The following is a 19,444-nucleotide window of genomic DNA, read 5'->3' as shown; positions in this document are numbered from 1 at the left end:
CACACACACACACACACACACACACACACACACACACACACACACACACACACACACACACACACACACACACACACACACACACACATACGTAAAAATATGCACATTCTAGATTATCAAATAATTTATTATTAATTTATGACAGTTAAAAAATGTTCACAAAAAGAGTTTTTTTTTTATAAAGAATTTTCTGTACGTTGCTATTCTACTTAGCTATAATAAGCCATAAAGCAGAATGTACTCTCTCTAGTTATTTTACTGAAAATTTAATCCATAATTAAAATTTCATATATAATAAATATAAGTTTCATTTATTCTCTCGCGTGTGCTGTGATTAAAATTAATTACAACTCTCATGCATTAATTGTTAAATCAACAATTAAAATTTATAATTTTGGTTCAATACTTAATAATTTGCATAAAATATGTCGGCATGAATCATGAATAAATGAATTAAACGGCACACAATATTTTACCGTCGTGTCGGAATTACAATTTCGAATTTTTTCATATAAATTTTGTAAAAAAAATTATATATACCTTTCTCTTTATATAATATTCTTTAAACAAGTTTCCGAGAAATATTAAGAGAGAGAGAGAGAGAGTAGTTTGCAAATACTATTAAAAGTGAAAATTAGATGGAATTGTGCGCGAACTTGTTTGATTGTTCTAGTGTTGAATATTGATTCGAGATATAGCAATACGTGACCGGCGATACGATTGGTTTTCGAGTAGTAGTAACTTCATCCGGATCGATAGTCGCCGTGTGTACGAGAAATTCTCTCTCTCTCTCTCTCTCTCTCTCTCTCTGTTTCTCTGTTTCTGTCTCTGTCTCTATCTATCTCTGTTTATCTGTCTGTCTCTCTCTATTTACCTTTGTTCATTTGTGTTCAAATTCAGCAGCTTTTATCGTTGCTTTCGAGAAAAAAAAAAGCAAGCGTTCATGCAAGCGCGAAATTAATTACAAATACTATATGTTTTAGCAGCTCACCTTCAGCCCGCAGGCTCCTTATTTGCGTCTCGAGTGGCCGGAAAGCGTTCAGTGGCAAATTCTCCAAGTAATTTCTACTCAAGTCAAGTAGACGTAGTTTCTTCAGGGGTCTAAATGCTTCGCTAGAGATGGCATTTATCCAGTTACCGTAAAGATGTAGCTCGACGAGGCTAATTAAATTCTTGAACGTCACTTTACCGACGATGCCGATCTGATTGTAGGACAGGTCCAGTATTTGAAGTGATTTGAGATCTTCTGGAAACTCCTCGAGCTCTTTCAGACGGTTGTGCGTTAAATTGAGTATGCGCAAGTGTTCCATGCCCTGAAGTCTTTCCTTTGGTAAGATCTCTAAACTATTCATGCCGAGATGAAGAGTAAGTAGATTCGGCAGGCTTCGAAACGCGCCCGGCGATACTCGAAGAATGCAATTCTGGCCTAGATAAAGATGCTGCAATGCCGGGAAGGCCTCGAAATCTTGCGAGGTTACTATACTGAGATTCGTGCCGGATATATGCACCTCCTGGAGAATAGGATACATCTCCGATGGTAGATCATGGATTCTGTTTAAAGGATTCCGGGTGAGATTCAACCATGCAAGTCCGGGGAGATTCTGACCCGAGAGAGCAACCGCGGGTATTTGTCGAAATTTATTTTCCGATAGATCGACTCTTCGCAACAAGGATGAATGCGCGAAGAAATTTGCCGGTAGCGCATTCAAATTATTGTGACTCAGATCCACAGATATCAAACGTGATAAATTAGCCATCGCGAAACCTGACATTGTTTCGATTTTATTGTGACTCATATCCAACTCTCTCAAATGCTTCAAACTGGCGAAACTGGCCACGTCGACGACGAGGATTTCGTTGGTGGATATTGTGAGAATTTCGAGATTAAGAGCACTCGCCAACGCCGAATACGGGATGGCTTGAAATCGATTGTGATCCAGATGTATCTCTCGTAACGATAGCAATCTATCAAAGATGCCCGGCGGCAGAGTGCGCAGATGATTATGATTTAAATTTAGACGCGCAAGATTCCGATTCAGTACAAAGATAGTCTCCGGCAGCTGACCTATTTGCGAATCGTCCAGGAAGAGCTCTTGTAGAGATGGCAGCCCGTTGAAACAATGTTCCGTTATCTGACTGAAGTTGTTGCCCGATGCCGCCAATGTTCGAAGACCGGGAATGTGCAAATGCAGAAGCGCCGACGCTGTGAGAAGATTATCATCCAAATTGAGATCGAATAAGTTATTGAGTCCGCGAAAGGCACCATTCTCTATGGTAGTTATTGAGCAGTTCTTCAAATTCAACGTTCTGATTGGCAGGTCTTCTTGAAAAATTGCGTCTTGCAAAACGGTAAGATAATTGTTCGCCAAATCCAGTACCTTTAGCTTCTTGAGCGCCGTCAACGCGTATGGATCGAGCCGCCTCAAACCATTATCTTGTAGATATAGTTCCTCGAGCTCGTGTAGTTCCGAGAACGTTCTCGCCGTTACGTGACTCAGCTTGTTCATACTGAGCTCGAGAAATTTCAAAGCTTGCATCGGTTGAAAGGCAGCGTCTTCGATTCTGGATATAGAATTGTTCGTCAGATAAAGACGCTCGACTAAAAGAAGATCCCTGAAGAGGGGCGCTTGCAGATGTGTCAACTTGTTGTGACCAAGCCACATGATTCTGACAGACGCTTGGCCGCGCAAAGAATCGTTATGCAACACCGCCAGGCCGTTGCTATCCAACTGAATGGACACCAAAGAGCTTCCGCCGGAAGACGACTCCGAGGCGGATAGCTGAAAGACGTCGCCGAGCATAGTCAATTGATTGCCCTGTAGATTAACGTGCTGGAGACTATTCAGCGTTCTTAGCGCGCCAGTCTCCATGGAGGTGATGGCGTTGTTTTGCAAATGAAGCTCGAGAAGCGCCGGAAGGGGCGTGAAAACGCCACGCTTCACCTCCGTTATACGATTATCCTGTAGCCGCAGCTCGCGCAGCTGATGCAGCTTGACAAAGGTACCCGGTTGTAACTCGCGGATCTTGTTACCATCCAGAGAGAGCGACGAGAGGTTCTCGCAGTGTTCGAGGAATTCCCGTGGCACTTTCTCGATGTAGTTGTTACTCAGATGCAATTGGGCCAGCTGCGTGAGACTCGTGAGACCCTTAGCGTCGATCCTTCGGATAGCGTTCTGCTGTAGATACACCACTGCGAGGCTGACGCTGCCGGCGAACGCATCTCCCGGGATCTCAAGAATATTGTTTTCCGCCAGATAAAGTTCCCTCAGTTCGGGCAGTCTCGCAAACACACCGCCGATGTAGTGAATGTGGTTATGACTGAGCTCGATCGTGCGCAGTCGTTCGTTCCCCTTAAACGTTGTCACGTCGAGGAAAACGATTTTATTGTGGCTCAAGTCGATCGACTCTAGATCCTTCAAAGATACGAAGGCGTCCTTGTGAATGCTCTCGATGGAGTTGTAATAGAGAGATAGAGTGTGAAGGATCGGACAAGGTCTGAAGCAGTCTTCGGTCAGCTTCTCGAAATTGTTGCTGCTCAGATCGAGGATCAGCAGAGAGCTAAGAAGACTGTGACCGTCGTCGGGTAATTCCGATATCTCATTCCACGCCAGCCTAAGCGAAGCCAAGCTCTCGAGTCTTCTCATGGGAGCCATAGGAAACAGTTTCAGCTTGTTTTCGGCTAAATCCAGATCGCTGAGACTGTCTTCGAGACCCGCAAATGCGTATTCGGAAATTTTCGATATTTGATTACCCTTCAACGTCAACTTCATTAGCTTTAAACCGTAAAAGCAGTAGGATGGCAGATCCTGTATTAAATTTGTCTCGAGATCCAAAGCAGCAAGTTTCCGTAAATCGGCCAATGACTTTTGGGGCACGTGAGGTAAGCGACCGGAAACTAGTGCCAAAGATTCCAGGCTGTCTTTCAGATTCGTGAAAGCGCCCTCCTTTACTTCTCGTAAGGATGAATGTGATATTTGGAGATGCCTGATTTGCGATCCGGGCGGAAAAGCGTTTTCTCTCAGTTCCTCGATGCTCTTGTCAAGCTCGTAAACGCTCAACGACTGTACCATCGTGCCTGTACCTGCAAATGGTCGTAAAGGGCACCGTCATTAATTTGAGACTATAACATGAACTTTGAATTCGGCAACAGTGGTTAATTGCATATTTCATTAGTTTTATGAGACGTGTTGAAGAAAATGATTTTCCCTTAACCGTGTCATTCATCTTACATTAAATTGCGTGAAAATGTTGTAAGAAATGTGCGCGCACTTTTCACGTAAATATTTCAATATTAAACGAGCTAGGACGAGTAAATTTAATCACTCGAATGCAATCGAAGGAAAAAACCGATTACAGCTTTTACCGCTTTTACAGGTATCGTTAACATGAACATATTTTTAATCGCATACTTTTGATTTATATTATAATTTAATTTTACATTATAAAAAGTTATTTTGTGCAATTGTGCGATATTAATATCCACATATTGACAAAAGTTTAATTTTATATCTCGAATATATTTTTTAACTTTTTCTCTTTTGTACTCTTACAAAAAAATACATTTCAAAACTCGTATATGACTGTAAATATCGTACATATTGTGCATTTTGTTATTTATAATTATTTAATCAGATAGAGGGAAAATGTTATACGAATGTTACGCAAATTCTCATATTCAACATATGCCTGTTTATACGTTGTATTATAAATTATGTTTAACGAGATTATAATTTCTTGATTCTTAAATATTGTTTATACTTACCGCTTATACTTAGCACGCCTTGTAACGTGGTTCTTAGAGTTTCTTCCGTAGCGCCAGCGCATTCTAGAAAGAGACCGTCTTCAAAGTTATAACAAGGACAGCCCGGAATTGTCTCTGACGGCGGACATTCGGCTATTTGAGCTATGGCTTTAAATGTAACGAAATTCTGTATTAACAGGATTTGGAGGACCATCCTCGCGATCCACCGATTTACAGCGCGAGAATGATCTCTCCGTCGTTGTGGATCTCGCCTCATCGTATCGTCACATCCGTAATCCCGTTTCCCGCCTGACAGATTGCAAGGATCTTCCTGAAATTAAATAAAGTTATCAGAAAAATGAAATAAGCGAATTTGTGTGATATTACATTTAATATATATAGCGCAATAGCTTTTTCTAACATTTTTACTATCTAGTAACGCAATCACAGTATTCTATAAATTGAAAATTAAAACATTATAATTTATTTGGTTTTCATCGTGTATTGCATGTTTTCATAAATATAGATATATTTTAATTTAGTTTACAAAAAAATTGCATCAGTAATTTTTTCTCGTTTATTTTGTAGATGTTACAAACTTCATTCTCTTATCGTGAATCGATCAAAATTATATTTTTTATCAATTAAAATTATTATTTCATTTTTACAGTCGTATGAAATTAAAACAATATAGCTTTTGTAAAAATTTTCCCATTTCACTGACAAATATTTACGTCTGCCTTTGCCATGAGAGATTCCTGTCTGAATAAATCCACGAGTAAAGTTAAACTTCGTCTACCAAGCACTATGCACTGCATGTTGAAGCATGTTTACGAAAAAGTACGGCCGAGCTCTCAGAATAGTGCGAATAGCTTCCTTGAATAACAAAGAGTCCACGTCTCACTAAGACGAAGCTGCATACGAATACACGAGGACATAAAAATTATTTGACTCTAGTATAAGAAAAAAATTGTATTTTCTTTGTAGTTTCATGAGACACATTTTTTTTCGCGCGATAGCGAAGAAAGTTTCTCTCTCTTTTTGTAGAACAACCTTTGTATAATATATTTTTGTACATGTGTGAGAATATATATTATAAATGTACACTAATGATACAAAAAAATTTGGATTTTATAATACATAAAAGCCTTAAAGCAAAAAGTAACGTCTAACACGTACAATTGCTGCAATAGTGAATATAATACGAACAAATTTATATATACACGTAAAAGTATATTTTTAAATTGAAACTATTCATCATAAAATAATACTAATAAAGTAGTCATCGATGGCAATGACGTTTGTCAATTATACTAACAAGATTTTATCTCAATGACGTTCGGTTTTGATATGCTGAAAATATATGCTTCTTGAAATGTCATTTGTGAAGCGCGTTTCCTGTGTACAATAACATTTCTCGTTCAGTGAATATTAAGTTTCGATTTCATAATTTATTTAAAAGAAAATATATATCAAAATTCTACAACTGTATTTCTTATTGTAGAAAATAAGAAAAAAATTGAATCTTAAAAGGTATTATATATAATATAAACGCGTCTTCTTATACTTTAAATATGATATATACTTTAAATATGATATATATACATATATGATGCATAAAGGGCAAACATCTACAAAGTTCTTTGAGCGTAATCGAGCAGCGGCAATAGTTGGTTCAGAAATCTGTATCACAAAGACGTCTAGACCAAATCGATTTTTCGCAAGCACCAAGCCGCGATATCGCGCCATTCACGCTCAACTGAATCGACGAATGCCTCTTCCTTCTGACCCCGCTGGAGAATCGCGGCACGAGAAGCCTCAATAGCGGCACATCATTCCCGTCTACATTTACATTTACGCTTCCGTAGAGCGACGATACCGTATACCGTATACCGTATACCGTATACCGTATACCGTCTTTACGATCGGGCGATAAAACACACAGCAGCATTTCACGAGGCGTGCGTGCCAAAGGTTTTGAATTCGAATCGAGCAAGACGTGCGTGCCCTACCGGAGAGCACTCGGACGAGATCCTTGAAAGGATCTTTCATGAAACACGATTAACGAACTTTCAAAAGACCTAGATGTGCGAATTAAACCGAATGCGAATCTTGTATAATCCAGTTATACACAACCTAGATCCATTGAAAAATATTGTAGAAATTTCCTTTATCACACTTTGGTATTCATTTGACGGAGATACTTTCAATTTCTTATTCAACATAAATATTCTTGACAAATAAAACGTGCACTCAAAAATATTATTCTGCAACTTGAACAAAAATTTTCTATGTGTAAAAAATTAACCGAAACAGATAAATTACTAGCAAATACCGTGATACTGCATATATTTTGCACTTGATCGATTTAAATGACAGAGACAGAATTTATATCTGTGCTATTAGTGTAATTTAGACAGACAATTTTTTTATATTATATTTGTGATTAATATTTGGCAATGGGAGATTTAAATTATTTACAGGTATTCGCTAGAATAGTGCTGCTATAAATTCTATACGTGACAAACAATATTCTAACAGATACAAAAAGTATCTGGCGATAAATTTTAATCGAGACATCTAGAAATCTATTTACATTAGCAAAATATTATTTCCAGTGTGTTAAAATGATATAAGCAAACAAGTAACAATTCCATTAATGCACGACGTATGTAGATTAACGCGCAAAAGCATCCTGACAGCAGGGTAAATGAATCTACAACTTGGAAGGTAATCGTATCGGATCTCTTCTCTGTTTGCTATTGAGCGAAGGAGTCAACGTACTCCGATTATTTCTCAGCGAGCGATTAAGGGCGGATTCACTTGGAATTCAAGAAACGTTTTCAATTTAAACATTAATCTTCGTAGAGAGAAATGCCGGTTCAGCATTATATCGGAATCCCAAAGCTATCTTTCTCCTTAAGTATTTCGATCGAGTGACTGGGCAAACTTGGCACGGCCCGATATATGTATATCGGTTCTTCTATTCGCTCTACCGATCTCGAGGAATATGTTGTTCGTACGACATACGCCGCATTCCTGGCACGATCGCCATAAATGCTCCGTGCTTCAGGAATCTGGTGTACGACGCGCCATTAGTAAACTAAGATATCGCGGTTACGTGAAGCTCCTCGATTTGGATTATTGGCACCTGGTATTGATAGAATTAAGCTACGGCGACAAATGGATTAGCGGACGATCAATTTTAGCAACGATGAACGGGCGCTTGACACGTACCGGCATTTATGAAGATGAATGTTCTATCACTGTTACTACCCATAAGATTCAGATATAATTGACGCAAAATTGTAATTATACACAGTAAAAAATAAAATGTTAATTTTAACATTTTTTTTTTTTTGCATCTCCCAAAAAGTCCACTCTAAATTTTAAGTTAAAATAACTCATATTTATTGTGCGTTACTTGTTGACAAATTAGAAATGTTAACTAACTGACGTAAAACTTTACATTTATCTTTTGTTATTATATATTTTAAAGTTCATGCTTACTCAAAGATTTATTTTAACTTTTCTTAGAATGTTAGACACTGCAAAAAAAACAAAAAAAAAAAAAATATTTAACCATATGTTCGAACAATTATCGAACACCTTTGAAGTTGTATTAAAAGATATCGATATATAAATGTGCGCGAAAGAAAGAGAGCCTTCGTCTAATCAGACGAGAGGTTCAAAGCACGCTCTTCTTTGAAATCGACGCGGTAGAGGATTATAACTTGTGAAAAGAAGAAAGTAGTTGAGAATTCAGTGGAAAATGCGCTTTACGAGACATACATCGTTTCGATCCAAGTGTACGGCTATATACGTACTTCTCGAGAGCGTACTCAGCGCTTCATGCAACACCAACGGTAATAAAGCGCGAAAACGTTTCTCCGCCGTGTTTTAACGCGATGAAAACAGTCGGCGCGCACTTCTGCCCGAGGAAAAACGAAACGTGTCTCTTTCAGCGAGTCCATTTCCTCGTCCGAACCTCTCGCCTTTCCCGAAAGAAATTTCAGCAATGGAATTAAAAGGTTTACGCGTGTTAAAAACGTCTCCTTCTTTCGTCTCTTCTCCATTTTTTGTTAAATTATTTATTTGCCACTCTGTCGCGTTTTGCATCGTGCATATTGCATTGTGACATGAAATGAACATTTTTGACAAACAAATATACATATAGATGCATGTGTATATTCGGATATATGAGATACAGAATATAAATGTTTCAAAAAAACAATTTTTTACAACTTTATCAAAGATTATATATATATCTTTTCCACAATATTAATTTTAAAAAAATGTCTTATAATTACTTTTTTTTATATATATTTTACTAAAGATAATATTGTCCACAAATGATATTATATATATCGTAATAATTTCAAGTCTATAAAAACATTTTTTTTTATATTATTTTACAATATTTTGCATAATTCATCCCATTTGGCGGTTCTACTATTTTGTCAAGCAAAGTCAACAGTTTCTGTATTTCGTGATTTACATCAAATCGATTTGGGAACAACAACACGTTGTAATTTCGAAACTACTGTTTTGACAAGGTAATGTTGTCTTGCTTTCCTATTAGCAAGGCATTTATTCGACACGACTTGTGAACTTCATGGTTCAATTAGCAGTCGCTCTTTTCGACACACCGCTGTGTCAACAACATGTATGCGCATGCATATTAATTACTTGACGAAGAGCTTTGATATCCTGTAGTTACACTACGATCAATTACTATCATAGCTTGCTCTCTCATTAGTAATGTACTGATGTAATATAATTGCTGGAGTAAACAAGTTGAGCAAGAAAATCATTGCACGACTTTCATACATCATCAATTTATTTAGTTTATTTATTTTAAATATAATTCAAATATTTTATAATATATTTTATAAATTTCAAATAGTTTAAGCAATGCAGTAAAATAACACGTCGCGCTGCGAAATTAATTCGAATGTTTATGATTCTCCGTTTCTACGTCATTTAAGGGAGGGAGTGATTAATTTTCCGTACTCTGGCAGCGTTAGTCGAAACTCGGCACTGTTTTTACGGTTTATAACAGCTATTGTATCGCGCTTCCCGTCATAAACTGTGCATAATTTCAAGAATATCCCGCCATAGTTGCCGTATATAAAACCACCAAACGATATGTAGATAGGCAGTATCGTAAAACCGGTGCACCCGCGATACGTTTCTTCCTTACGAATCTTGACTGCGCCTTGAAAGATTACCTACCCCTTCCTGTAGTAGCTTCTCCCATGCGGCACGACTTATCCGGAACGTCACGTGCTATTTTGTGCATTCGCGAAACTTGTGTTCGCCACATATTACATTTAGCGGTTAAATGTACCGTGAATCCAGTTCATTTATCAGATCGAAACGATTTGATTATAAACCGCGCACGCAACATTTTCTTTGGAGAATCCTTTATCCTATAACTATATATACGCATGCTACACATGTATTTCACACGTATTTAATATCGGAATTGGAGATTCAATACAATACATGTTGGACAAAAGTAATATAACGCGTGAAAGAACACGAAACACATGACAATGGAAAATAGTAAAATTAGCGATATCGGAAATTAATTATGTGATGGATAAATTCATTGGAAGACTATATCGTGACAACTGCTTATCCGATCGTAATTGATAGAAATCTGTGTAATAATGCGTAAGCTGTCGTAGGCACGAATAGCGCTTTACACAGGGTATTAAGGTCAGACGAGCACGTTTGCTGGGACATTGCGATAACAACCCTCGTTAAGTTTGATTGGCACTAACACAGTCGTTGTTGCAGTTAAATTTACTGTGTATATATCATTAGACCTGCCTTTTATTACAATTATGTTTTCATTGTAGTGTAATTATTATTTAATTTTCTCCAGTATTCACTTTTAACGTCGCCCTTTGATTAATTAATATTCATACTATTCAATTGCGTCTTATTTATTATAATATTCATCTTCGAGCAATTAAATCTTTATATAGCATAACCGTATAGTGTTTATTATACTATTTTTCAAACTTGTATGAGGAATAAATTGGAAAAAAATAAATAAAGGTAAAACATTTCATAAAAATCAAAATCTATTGTGGCTATAAATAATCAGCGAAAACACAATCAGTACGATCACCCTGAAATCACACATGTAGAAAGAATTTTTTTTGCGACTAAAAACACAAATAAAATCGAGATGGTATAGTGAATGGTATGACTAATGTTGTATAGTGAAAGAAACGCATCGATATATGCAAAATTTATCGTTAAATATGTCATTTTCTCACAAGAAAATGTATGGAAGTGTCCCCTTCGATTTTAATACGCTTTGAATATGCTGTCGAAAGAGATATAAAAAAAAGTTTCGAATAAAAGTTTTATGGTTTTAACGTACTTTAAAACTGCGTAATCAAATTTTTCAAAAATGCCATTTTTCGAAAACCTCTCTTCTCCCTTCAATTTTTGAAAAATCTGATTATCCAGTTTTAAAGTACATTAAAACCATAGAATTTTTATTCGAAACTTTTTTTTATATCTCTTTCGACAGTATCCGCTTAGAAATATAAAAACCGATATTATTTCAAGAGGATGTTTCACCCCCTTAACGGTCGTAAGAGCACATATAAAAAAATACGTGTCTCCTATTTTGACCTGGACTACAACATATTCAAACCGCATTAAAATCGAAGGAGGGCCCTTTCATACATTTCCTTGTTGGAGGAATGAGTAAAAAAGCAAGAGAAAAAGAGAAAATTTTTTTAGAATTTTACTTTTTTTTTTGTTTTCTTTTGTTTGTAATGATATACAATTTGCTGATAATAAAATAAAACTTTTTATTCAAGTATATTTTCTTTGTGCATGATGAATGATAAAACGCCATTGCCTCAGGGATGTTACATAGAATATCTTTCTAGTCATCGTAGCAGAAAACTTGCTCGTATCTCATATGTTCTATGTAATATGTTTTTACATACTTTGTATACCATACACGTATTTATCTATGGGATATTATCGAAATAAATTTTTTGACTACGAGCAAAAGAAATCAAACTTAATCTAGTTTTCTTTATTTAATTATCATGAGTAAAATGTGATCTTGAACATATATATTTTACATTTTCCTTATTGCTTTTTTTTTAGATTTAAATAAATCTCGAATCAATATAAACATTAAATTTTGTTTTTATATATATATTGAAATGTAAAGAAAGATTAATTTTATCGTGGCATATATATGCATATTTTACAATATTTTACAATATATTTTACATACAATATTTTTTATTTTGAAATATAACATGCTTTTTATTAATACATTAATAAATAAATCACCAACAATTAAAGATTTCAATCGGCGTTTATGAGAGTTTATTAATAAATCCTACGAAAAGTAATTACGATATTAATGTCAAATAAAATACGAATTTAAAGAAATAAATGAGAATATATATCTGTCAGAATCATTCGTCGGATGAATACAGTTTAAAATAGAGAAACTATTTAGTTGAAGCGCACATCACGTTTATTTCGTTAGACGGACGGGCTTTCTTTAAAATGGTTGATCTCCTTGCAGGATCTCTTTTGTTCACAGAATCCGACTGCTTGCGGATATTGCTTCTCTGTGCATCGCCTTTTAACCGGTTTACCTTGTTCCTTCAGGAGAGGAAAGCAAAGCTGGGTTTGCTAGCATCGAAAAAGCTACCAATTTCCGCAGCGCCTATCCTTTTCCCAACGTTTTTACTTCTAGGATCTCCGTTAGAAGTGGCTGCGAAGAATCTCTGAAACTAGTGGGTTAAGTGAATTCGAGGTGTCCCGGTTCGGATTACCACCTTCCAATTTTACCGTCTTCGATAGTTAACGGGGGGCACGAATTCGCTTTAGATCTAGGACCGCGATCGCTTCGAGATTTGCGTGATACGAGAAAAGCAGAGTCTATCTAACTTTGCATTATCAGCCAGGCTTACGCGGTTTGATCTTGAAAAGAAGATCGCGCATTCGTGAAAGATTCCTTCTAGCTTTCCTTCTGCCGGTACACTCGATCGTTCTAGAATCGAAAGCACTTATCCTTTCATGAATAATTTGTGCTTTGAGGTAATGGAATCTCGCAACCGCATTTGTGCTTTGCGCATAAAGTGCACTGCTTTTAATAAAATAATTTGTAACTACGTTCTTTTGTGATTTTACGATGTATTATGTAGTCGAATTTGCCATAAATGTTTTGTAATATTTTCTCATTACCGTTTCACGACACGAAAAGATTAATCAAAAATTATAATAATTATTTGATATTATGTACTCGTGAAAATAACACAATCATAGTTATTAGAAATAAATTATGTCAATTTCAGACAATATAAGACAAATTACTGCAATCATTAGTGTAATCCTTATATTAGGGATTAGCGTCAAGTAATATAGTTGGAACAAACTTTAGAAGTTTAGATGCGGCTTTCAAGCTGACGCGAACATCACCGAGGCAATGTCTTGCGTTACATATTCACATCGTAGGCGTAGCTTCAAACAAGTTCTGATCTGTTCGCTCGCTCCAAAATTATGCGAAAATGTGTTACGATATTCTGCGGATGACTCAGTACATAAACTCACGCATTACTCATGCGACGTTGAATTTGACAATCTTTGTTGGCGATCATTTACTATTTATAAATATTTTCTAAAAATATAAGAATGCGATATGTAAATGTTGCTTTTTAATCGAATGTGCAAATAAAAATATCCGCTGAAACGATAAATGATAGTATGAAGCTATTTTACGACTGATACGAAGAGATAACAAAAGTTATCGCACGAATGTTGACTCGGAGGGATTCCTGCCGGTCGAATTAATCGAGACGAGAATACGTTTTGCTTGTTTCTTCTGCCTGAGAACGCGGCATTCGTCTGGAAATACTTCGATTTAAGGGACCCCAGACGAGTGTAAACGTGATTTGAATATTTCAAGCGCCAATAGCAAGGGCCGAGAAGTTTTCACCGTATCTGACATACCATGAATTATTTTCGGCATCGTTGAGTCTATTGAAATAATTTGAATTTGAATTTACATAACTGGAATATTTGTCAAATTATTTCATTTTGCGCAAATAGAGTGTGGTAACTGATTGTAATAAATGTAAATGTAATTTTTGTACATTTCTCTAAAATTTCCTACTCTTATTTTACAGAAAATTATTCTTTTCCAACTTTTTCTATCTTTTTCTATTTTCCTTTACAATTATACGTACCAGTAATAGAACTACATAGTTCTGACCGGAAATATATAAGTTTTGTATGTATATATATATAGAAAGCCATTCGATATCCGGCTGTGCAGTTTGATATAGTCAACGTTAAGAGACGTAGCCGCTCGGTGGTGAATCGATTCTGCCACCGCGTCGAATACCAAGTACGTTCGTTATGTCGCATGAGCTCGGGCGATGCGTCGTAACTTCCGGACATAGACGATCGGTTCTTGCGGAAACAAATGTGAGATATTCCAACGAGAAGCGAGAGCCTCGATCAACGAAACTGCTACGTCTCGGGCATTTGCTGCGCTGCAGCAAGAGGAGAGCACGGGATGGACAGAGGACGAGGGGACGAGGGGACGAGGGGACGAGGGGACGAGGGGACGAGGGGACGAGGGGACGAGAGGACGAGAGGACGAGAGGACGAGGGGACGAGAGGACGAGAGCAGGATAGCGAAATACCCGGGTCCTCTCTGGATTCCGCGAGTATTGGCACATACGTAATCTCCTTTCGGCCTCGTTTCCGGAAATCGCTGATCTTCCAGCAAGCATTCCTCCCTACGTTCCGGTCGCCTAACCCGGCGACGGGGATCCTTACGTGGAATAGTTTCGCGGCGCTTCGTCGAGATAGCTCCCGAAAATTTACTGCCTTCGTCGTACGTGCAGTAACTTAGGGCAAGGTCTGGGAAGACACATTCACAGGGGAAACGGGAGTGGAAGCGAGGAAACATACTCCTCGTCGCGTCGATTTAAAGTTGAAGAGTCCCCTCTCGATTTCGGGGCGATGACTCTTCCCGGGATTCCCGGCGAGATGTCGTTTCTCTTTATCGTATCCATCCGCAGGTATAAATGTGCGCCCGTAGTTTACGTTACTCGTGTAACATAGAAACAACCACAAGGGTCGGCTTACCGCCCCTTTTACTGGATATATTCTGAGCTTCTGTACTGCTTTAGAGAGATCAATATATTTCAAAATTCTTAAATAACGTTATATTTATTATTTTCATGTATAAGAGATTTTATCTTTATTCTATTCACGGTCAGTGACTATTTGCAATTTTTCATTACGCGCTCTTTGTTACCATCTTTGGCAATATCTATTTTTAATAAGAAAATTATTATAACAGAGAATAAAATCAAAGATGCAAAGAGTGTAAAAAATTTGAAAAATAGAAAACAAAATATTAATTTTCCATATCTGAGATAATGACATTATCGTTTCGCAAATGTGACAACCTTTCGAAACAATTGCCCGATAAAGTTGGAAATTTTTCGAGGATTTTTTTTAGGAAGCATAAAAAATGAGCTGACGTGTGGATTTATTCCGTGCAAGTTTCAAAAAAAAAAAAAAAAAAAAAAAAAAAAACTTTATCCGACAACTTGCCTAGTGCAAGGATGAATCTATCACGATACGTGCGTGTCCGTACATACTTTCGCGCTCGAAAATCGCTAGCGAGGTGAGAGTGATTTCCAGATCGATGAACGGAAGCAGCAGATTGCTCCCCTCTAACTGCCGATCGAACGGTGTCTAGCCTCGGCAAAGCGGGGTTACTCGAGTAAGATTACGGCCGAATGACTATCGGCTTGTGATAAATTCTCGCGAGTTTAAAGGATGCCGTAATGGATTCGGGTTATATATCTTCTCGGACCCGGTTCTCCGAGAGACGGGAAAGAGAGCAAAGTGCCGTGTGCGCGAGTAGAACGAATCGCCGTAGCGTATCGTCTCACAGACGATTCCCGATTCCGGATATTTCGCGGTACGCGAATCACACGATCGGGGAAATTTTTGCGACGTCCGCTCGAGAGCGAAATTCGCTCCGGCATGCCGTTCGATTATCGTGTTCAAAAGTGTGCTTTTGCGCCAACTTTTCAAACCTTCGTTCCCCGCGGAGTTGAAAGGGTCTTTCTTGGCGGCCGCCTGAAAGAGCTGCATAGCGATAGTGTTAAATGGAACGTATCATGGCTCTTTTCGCATTATTACAGTGACAGAGTTAGCAAAGTTACGTCAAATAACGTACAAAAAAGTACTTTGCAAAATATGGATATTTTAAACTTTATTTAAACAGAAGAAACTTTCTGGGACTGACTCGAATTCTCAAAAACAACAGAATAACACGCGATCGGTATCACAAACCGATTTTTTCTGCCAGATATTTAAATTTCTTCTCACAACACCCATTGTGTCAAAAGAGAGGGACTCTTTTCAGTCTTACAGATGGAGCCTTTTTACTTTCACATCCAGATTTCCACACTAATCATAAATATTTTACTAGAAAACGTTAGATTTCATTTTTTTTTACAATATTCAGAATAGAATAACATTTCTAATTAACAATCTCAAAGTTTCCAAAAGTAATTGATCATAATAATAAACAATGAAGATGAGGTTTCTTATTTTACAATCCCATACATTCTGAAGTTGACAGAGCAATTTAAAAATTTGGTCAAGAATACTAATGTTAAAATTTCTTTTTTTTAGCCTTGATAAACTTAATAAGTTTGTAAAAACGCATAAAGATTCAATTCCGAAAACATGGCAAAAAAATGTTGTTTACAAGATCAATTGTAAAGATTGTACTGCTTCATATGTAGGCAAAATTGGCAGGAAATTAATTACGAGAATTTCAGAGAATATAGAAACCACATTAGAGATTAAAACCTCTAATAACTCAGTAATCACCAATCATAGATTGGAGGGTTTAACCATGATTTTAATTGAGATAATGTTGAGATCTTAGATATCGAACAATTTTACAACAAGAGATTATTGTCGGAAATGATACACATAAAAAGACAAGAAAACAATTAATTAATTTGCAAACAGATAGTAAATGTTTACATTTAAATTATATCGATATTTTAGACAATTTAACAAAGATTTGACCTTCATAATGTACTCGGATTTTGGTATTTATATTAGTCATGCGTTGTATATGTCAGTCTTTAGCGATCTGTCATATGAAAAATATCACAAGTTAAAACAGTTGTGAACGTTCGAGACTTGGAAGATATAGTTCGAAGGTATTATAGTAATTTGTTATGACTGAATTAATTTGAACATTTACAACTTAGTTACGTGTTATTACTATGTCGTAATAGATATAAAGTCCTACACCTCCTGGCTTACCAACTAGGGAGGAGCGTTCTAAATATTTTCGATCCAGACAACAAGTAGCGTTCTAAGTTAATCAAGGCAATACCACAATTTTTCACCACGTTATCATCAACCATGATTTTATTTGCGATAAAAGTAACGTTTTTTATAATTGCGCCGAAGAGGGCCAAAAAATTGGTCGAAACGTCCGCATTTTAACTATAGATTAGAACTCTGCGCATTTTAATTTGATACTAGAATTTAAGAGCGTTTAATTTAGACAATAAATAAATTGTTGTTTGTTCACTAATTACAGAGCTTGGCTCCTATTTGCCCCGATAATTCTATATAGTATATTATTCTCTCAGAGCCTCTCTCACTCGGTTTGATTAAACTTTATTATTTTATAAAGTAGAAATATATAAAATATATACATGCATTTATAATATGTTATGCAATACTACACGTTAATAAAGCTGTAAAAGATTCATGCGTAAATAAAAATTTGTGCAGCGCAACAACTCTACTTTATAAATATTCACTTTATATACGAAAAGATACTCTGATAATATAATTTAGTTATCTCGAAAACTCATAAAACTGTTAAAATATTTTTTTAAATTATTAAAGATACTACTATGTATCGAATTCGTTATTGCTCTGCCATCATAGTCTTCATTAGATGCGATCTGTCAGATTTCGAACATAAAATCGTTAGACGTTCGTCAATTAGGCAAAAATGATATTCTCGTGCTTAATTGCATCCGCTCATTATATGAGACATAATCCACAATTGCGGGCAAAATCAATCGATCGTCTCATTAAAATAGTGCTCATATTACAGTTGCAATTATCACGGCCGAAAATTCAGAAATCTTTATTCGCGGTTATTTAACCTGGTAGATCGGGTTCGCCCGGGAATAGCTCTCTTTCACAAGTCTTCTTCTTTATCTTTAAAAGAAGACAAAGAATTTTCGCAGATGGCTTAAAGTACGACATGGTACAAAGAAGCTGAAGCTGTTCAGCATTTTCAGGAAAATATCGTTTGGAAGGTACAAGTGGACTTTGCGGAGAAACCATCGCCAAAGCAGAAAAAAAAATGATATAGACTGTCGATGAGAAGCGTAAATATCGATTTACCTCGAATTAAATTTGCCTCGAATTGGAGCCCGCTATCGGCTCGATGCTGGTTTCAGTATCGCACACAATGGAAGTCGTACATTTTCGAAAGCATATTTATTGTCATCTCTTTTTTAACGAAAATTTCACCCTCACGTCACTTTAACGTCGGCAAATAAGTTTTGCGATATGTTTGACCTAGTGATCCTTTTAAAAGTCGGATAGAGAGAGGTATTTGCCGACACGCTTATGGCCGATGGCGTCATACGCACCGTAGTTACGGAAATATTATTTTAATTAACACACCGCACATCGCACATATATATTCCTTCCTCCTTTCGCGCCGGATGTTCGTCCCACTTTGTCGCGTTCCACGGTTACGATCCATTGGTCGTAACTCTACCTCGGAGTGGCAGCGAAGGGATTTCATGCACCGTCGGATATCAAGCCTGTATAATATTATTATAGACATCGTTATAATTAAAACGCGAAGAAATTAACTTTGGCTCGTTCATCATCACCGCCAGTTTCACTCTTTGCACTTTTCTCTCCTCGATCCTCTTCCGGCTCTCATTCAGCTTTTCTTTTCCTTTTTACTTTACTATATTCTCTGCTTCCTTTCGCTTCGCTTTCTGGCGTTTCTATCCAGTGTTCGACTTTATGAGCCTTCGCGAACTCTCTGTGACTCTTTAATTTCTTTTATTTTCAAGTTCTTCGAGCGCTCATTTCCATCCTTCCCCGCAGTTTTATCTGTGAATTAACACTTCATTTTGATACCAGCCGCGAAGATTCTCAATGATCGCAATGAAAAATTCTCAGAGAGATTTGCAAGAAATGGCGGAAGGAGTTGTTGAGCGTGAATAAACGTTGGAGGTACGCGTATACGGGTCGATTCTTCCGCTCAAGAAGCGATAGTGCTAGTTTTTGAAAAAAAAAAGTACTAAAGGATATAGAAGAAAAAGGGAGGAAGAAAGAGAAAAAGTCTGTGTATGCCTATATGTATGAAGGAAAGAAAGGAGAGGGTCGACACGTCGATAAACGAGATAAAATAGAGAACCCGGTGCAATCTTTCGATTTACTGCGACCGAGTGATTCCATTGAAGCAGCACAGGTGCTGACGATGGATCGAGTGGGTAGTAACGCCGAGAGTAAAATAATTTTCATGACGCGAATAAATTTGGCCCCCGTGAGACGGTATGGGCATTCATTTACATCTCCCGAATGCAGTGAAAGCGCAAATTTGCT

General features: G+C 37.0%; 1 protein-coding gene across 12 annotated transcripts in view; it reads right to left on the bottom strand.

The window, feature by feature from the left end:
* The window catches only part of LOC140671576 (uncharacterized), a 128,797-nt gene that overhangs the window by 3,923 nt on the left and 105,430 nt on the right, over positions 1–19,444 (bottom strand). For 9 of the 12 annotated variants that reach the window (XM_072902975.1, XM_072902971.1, XM_072902972.1 and 6 more), the window contains 2 exons: positions 4,763–5,068; positions 992–4,081 (listed from right to left, as the gene is read on the bottom strand). In XM_072902975.1, coding sequence (XP_072759076.1) covers positions 992–4,081; positions 4,763–5,018 — 3,346 coding nt within the window. In that variant the 5' untranslated portion in view covers positions 5,019–5,068. Of the gene's footprint in view, positions 1–991; positions 4,082–4,762; positions 5,073–19,444 lie in introns of all 12 variants that reach the window. The other 3 variants (XM_072902982.1, XM_072902981.1, XM_072902980.1) reach the window with 1 other exon arrangement.

The sequence above is a fragment of the Anoplolepis gracilipes genome, chromosome 12 (assembly GCF_047496725.1).
Source record: "Anoplolepis gracilipes chromosome 12, ASM4749672v1, whole genome shotgun sequence".
NCBI lineage: Eukaryota > Metazoa > Arthropoda > Insecta > Hymenoptera > Formicidae > Anoplolepis > Anoplolepis gracilipes.
Note: the sequence above shows the minus strand (reverse complement) of the source record. Positions and strands in the feature narration are given on the sequence as shown.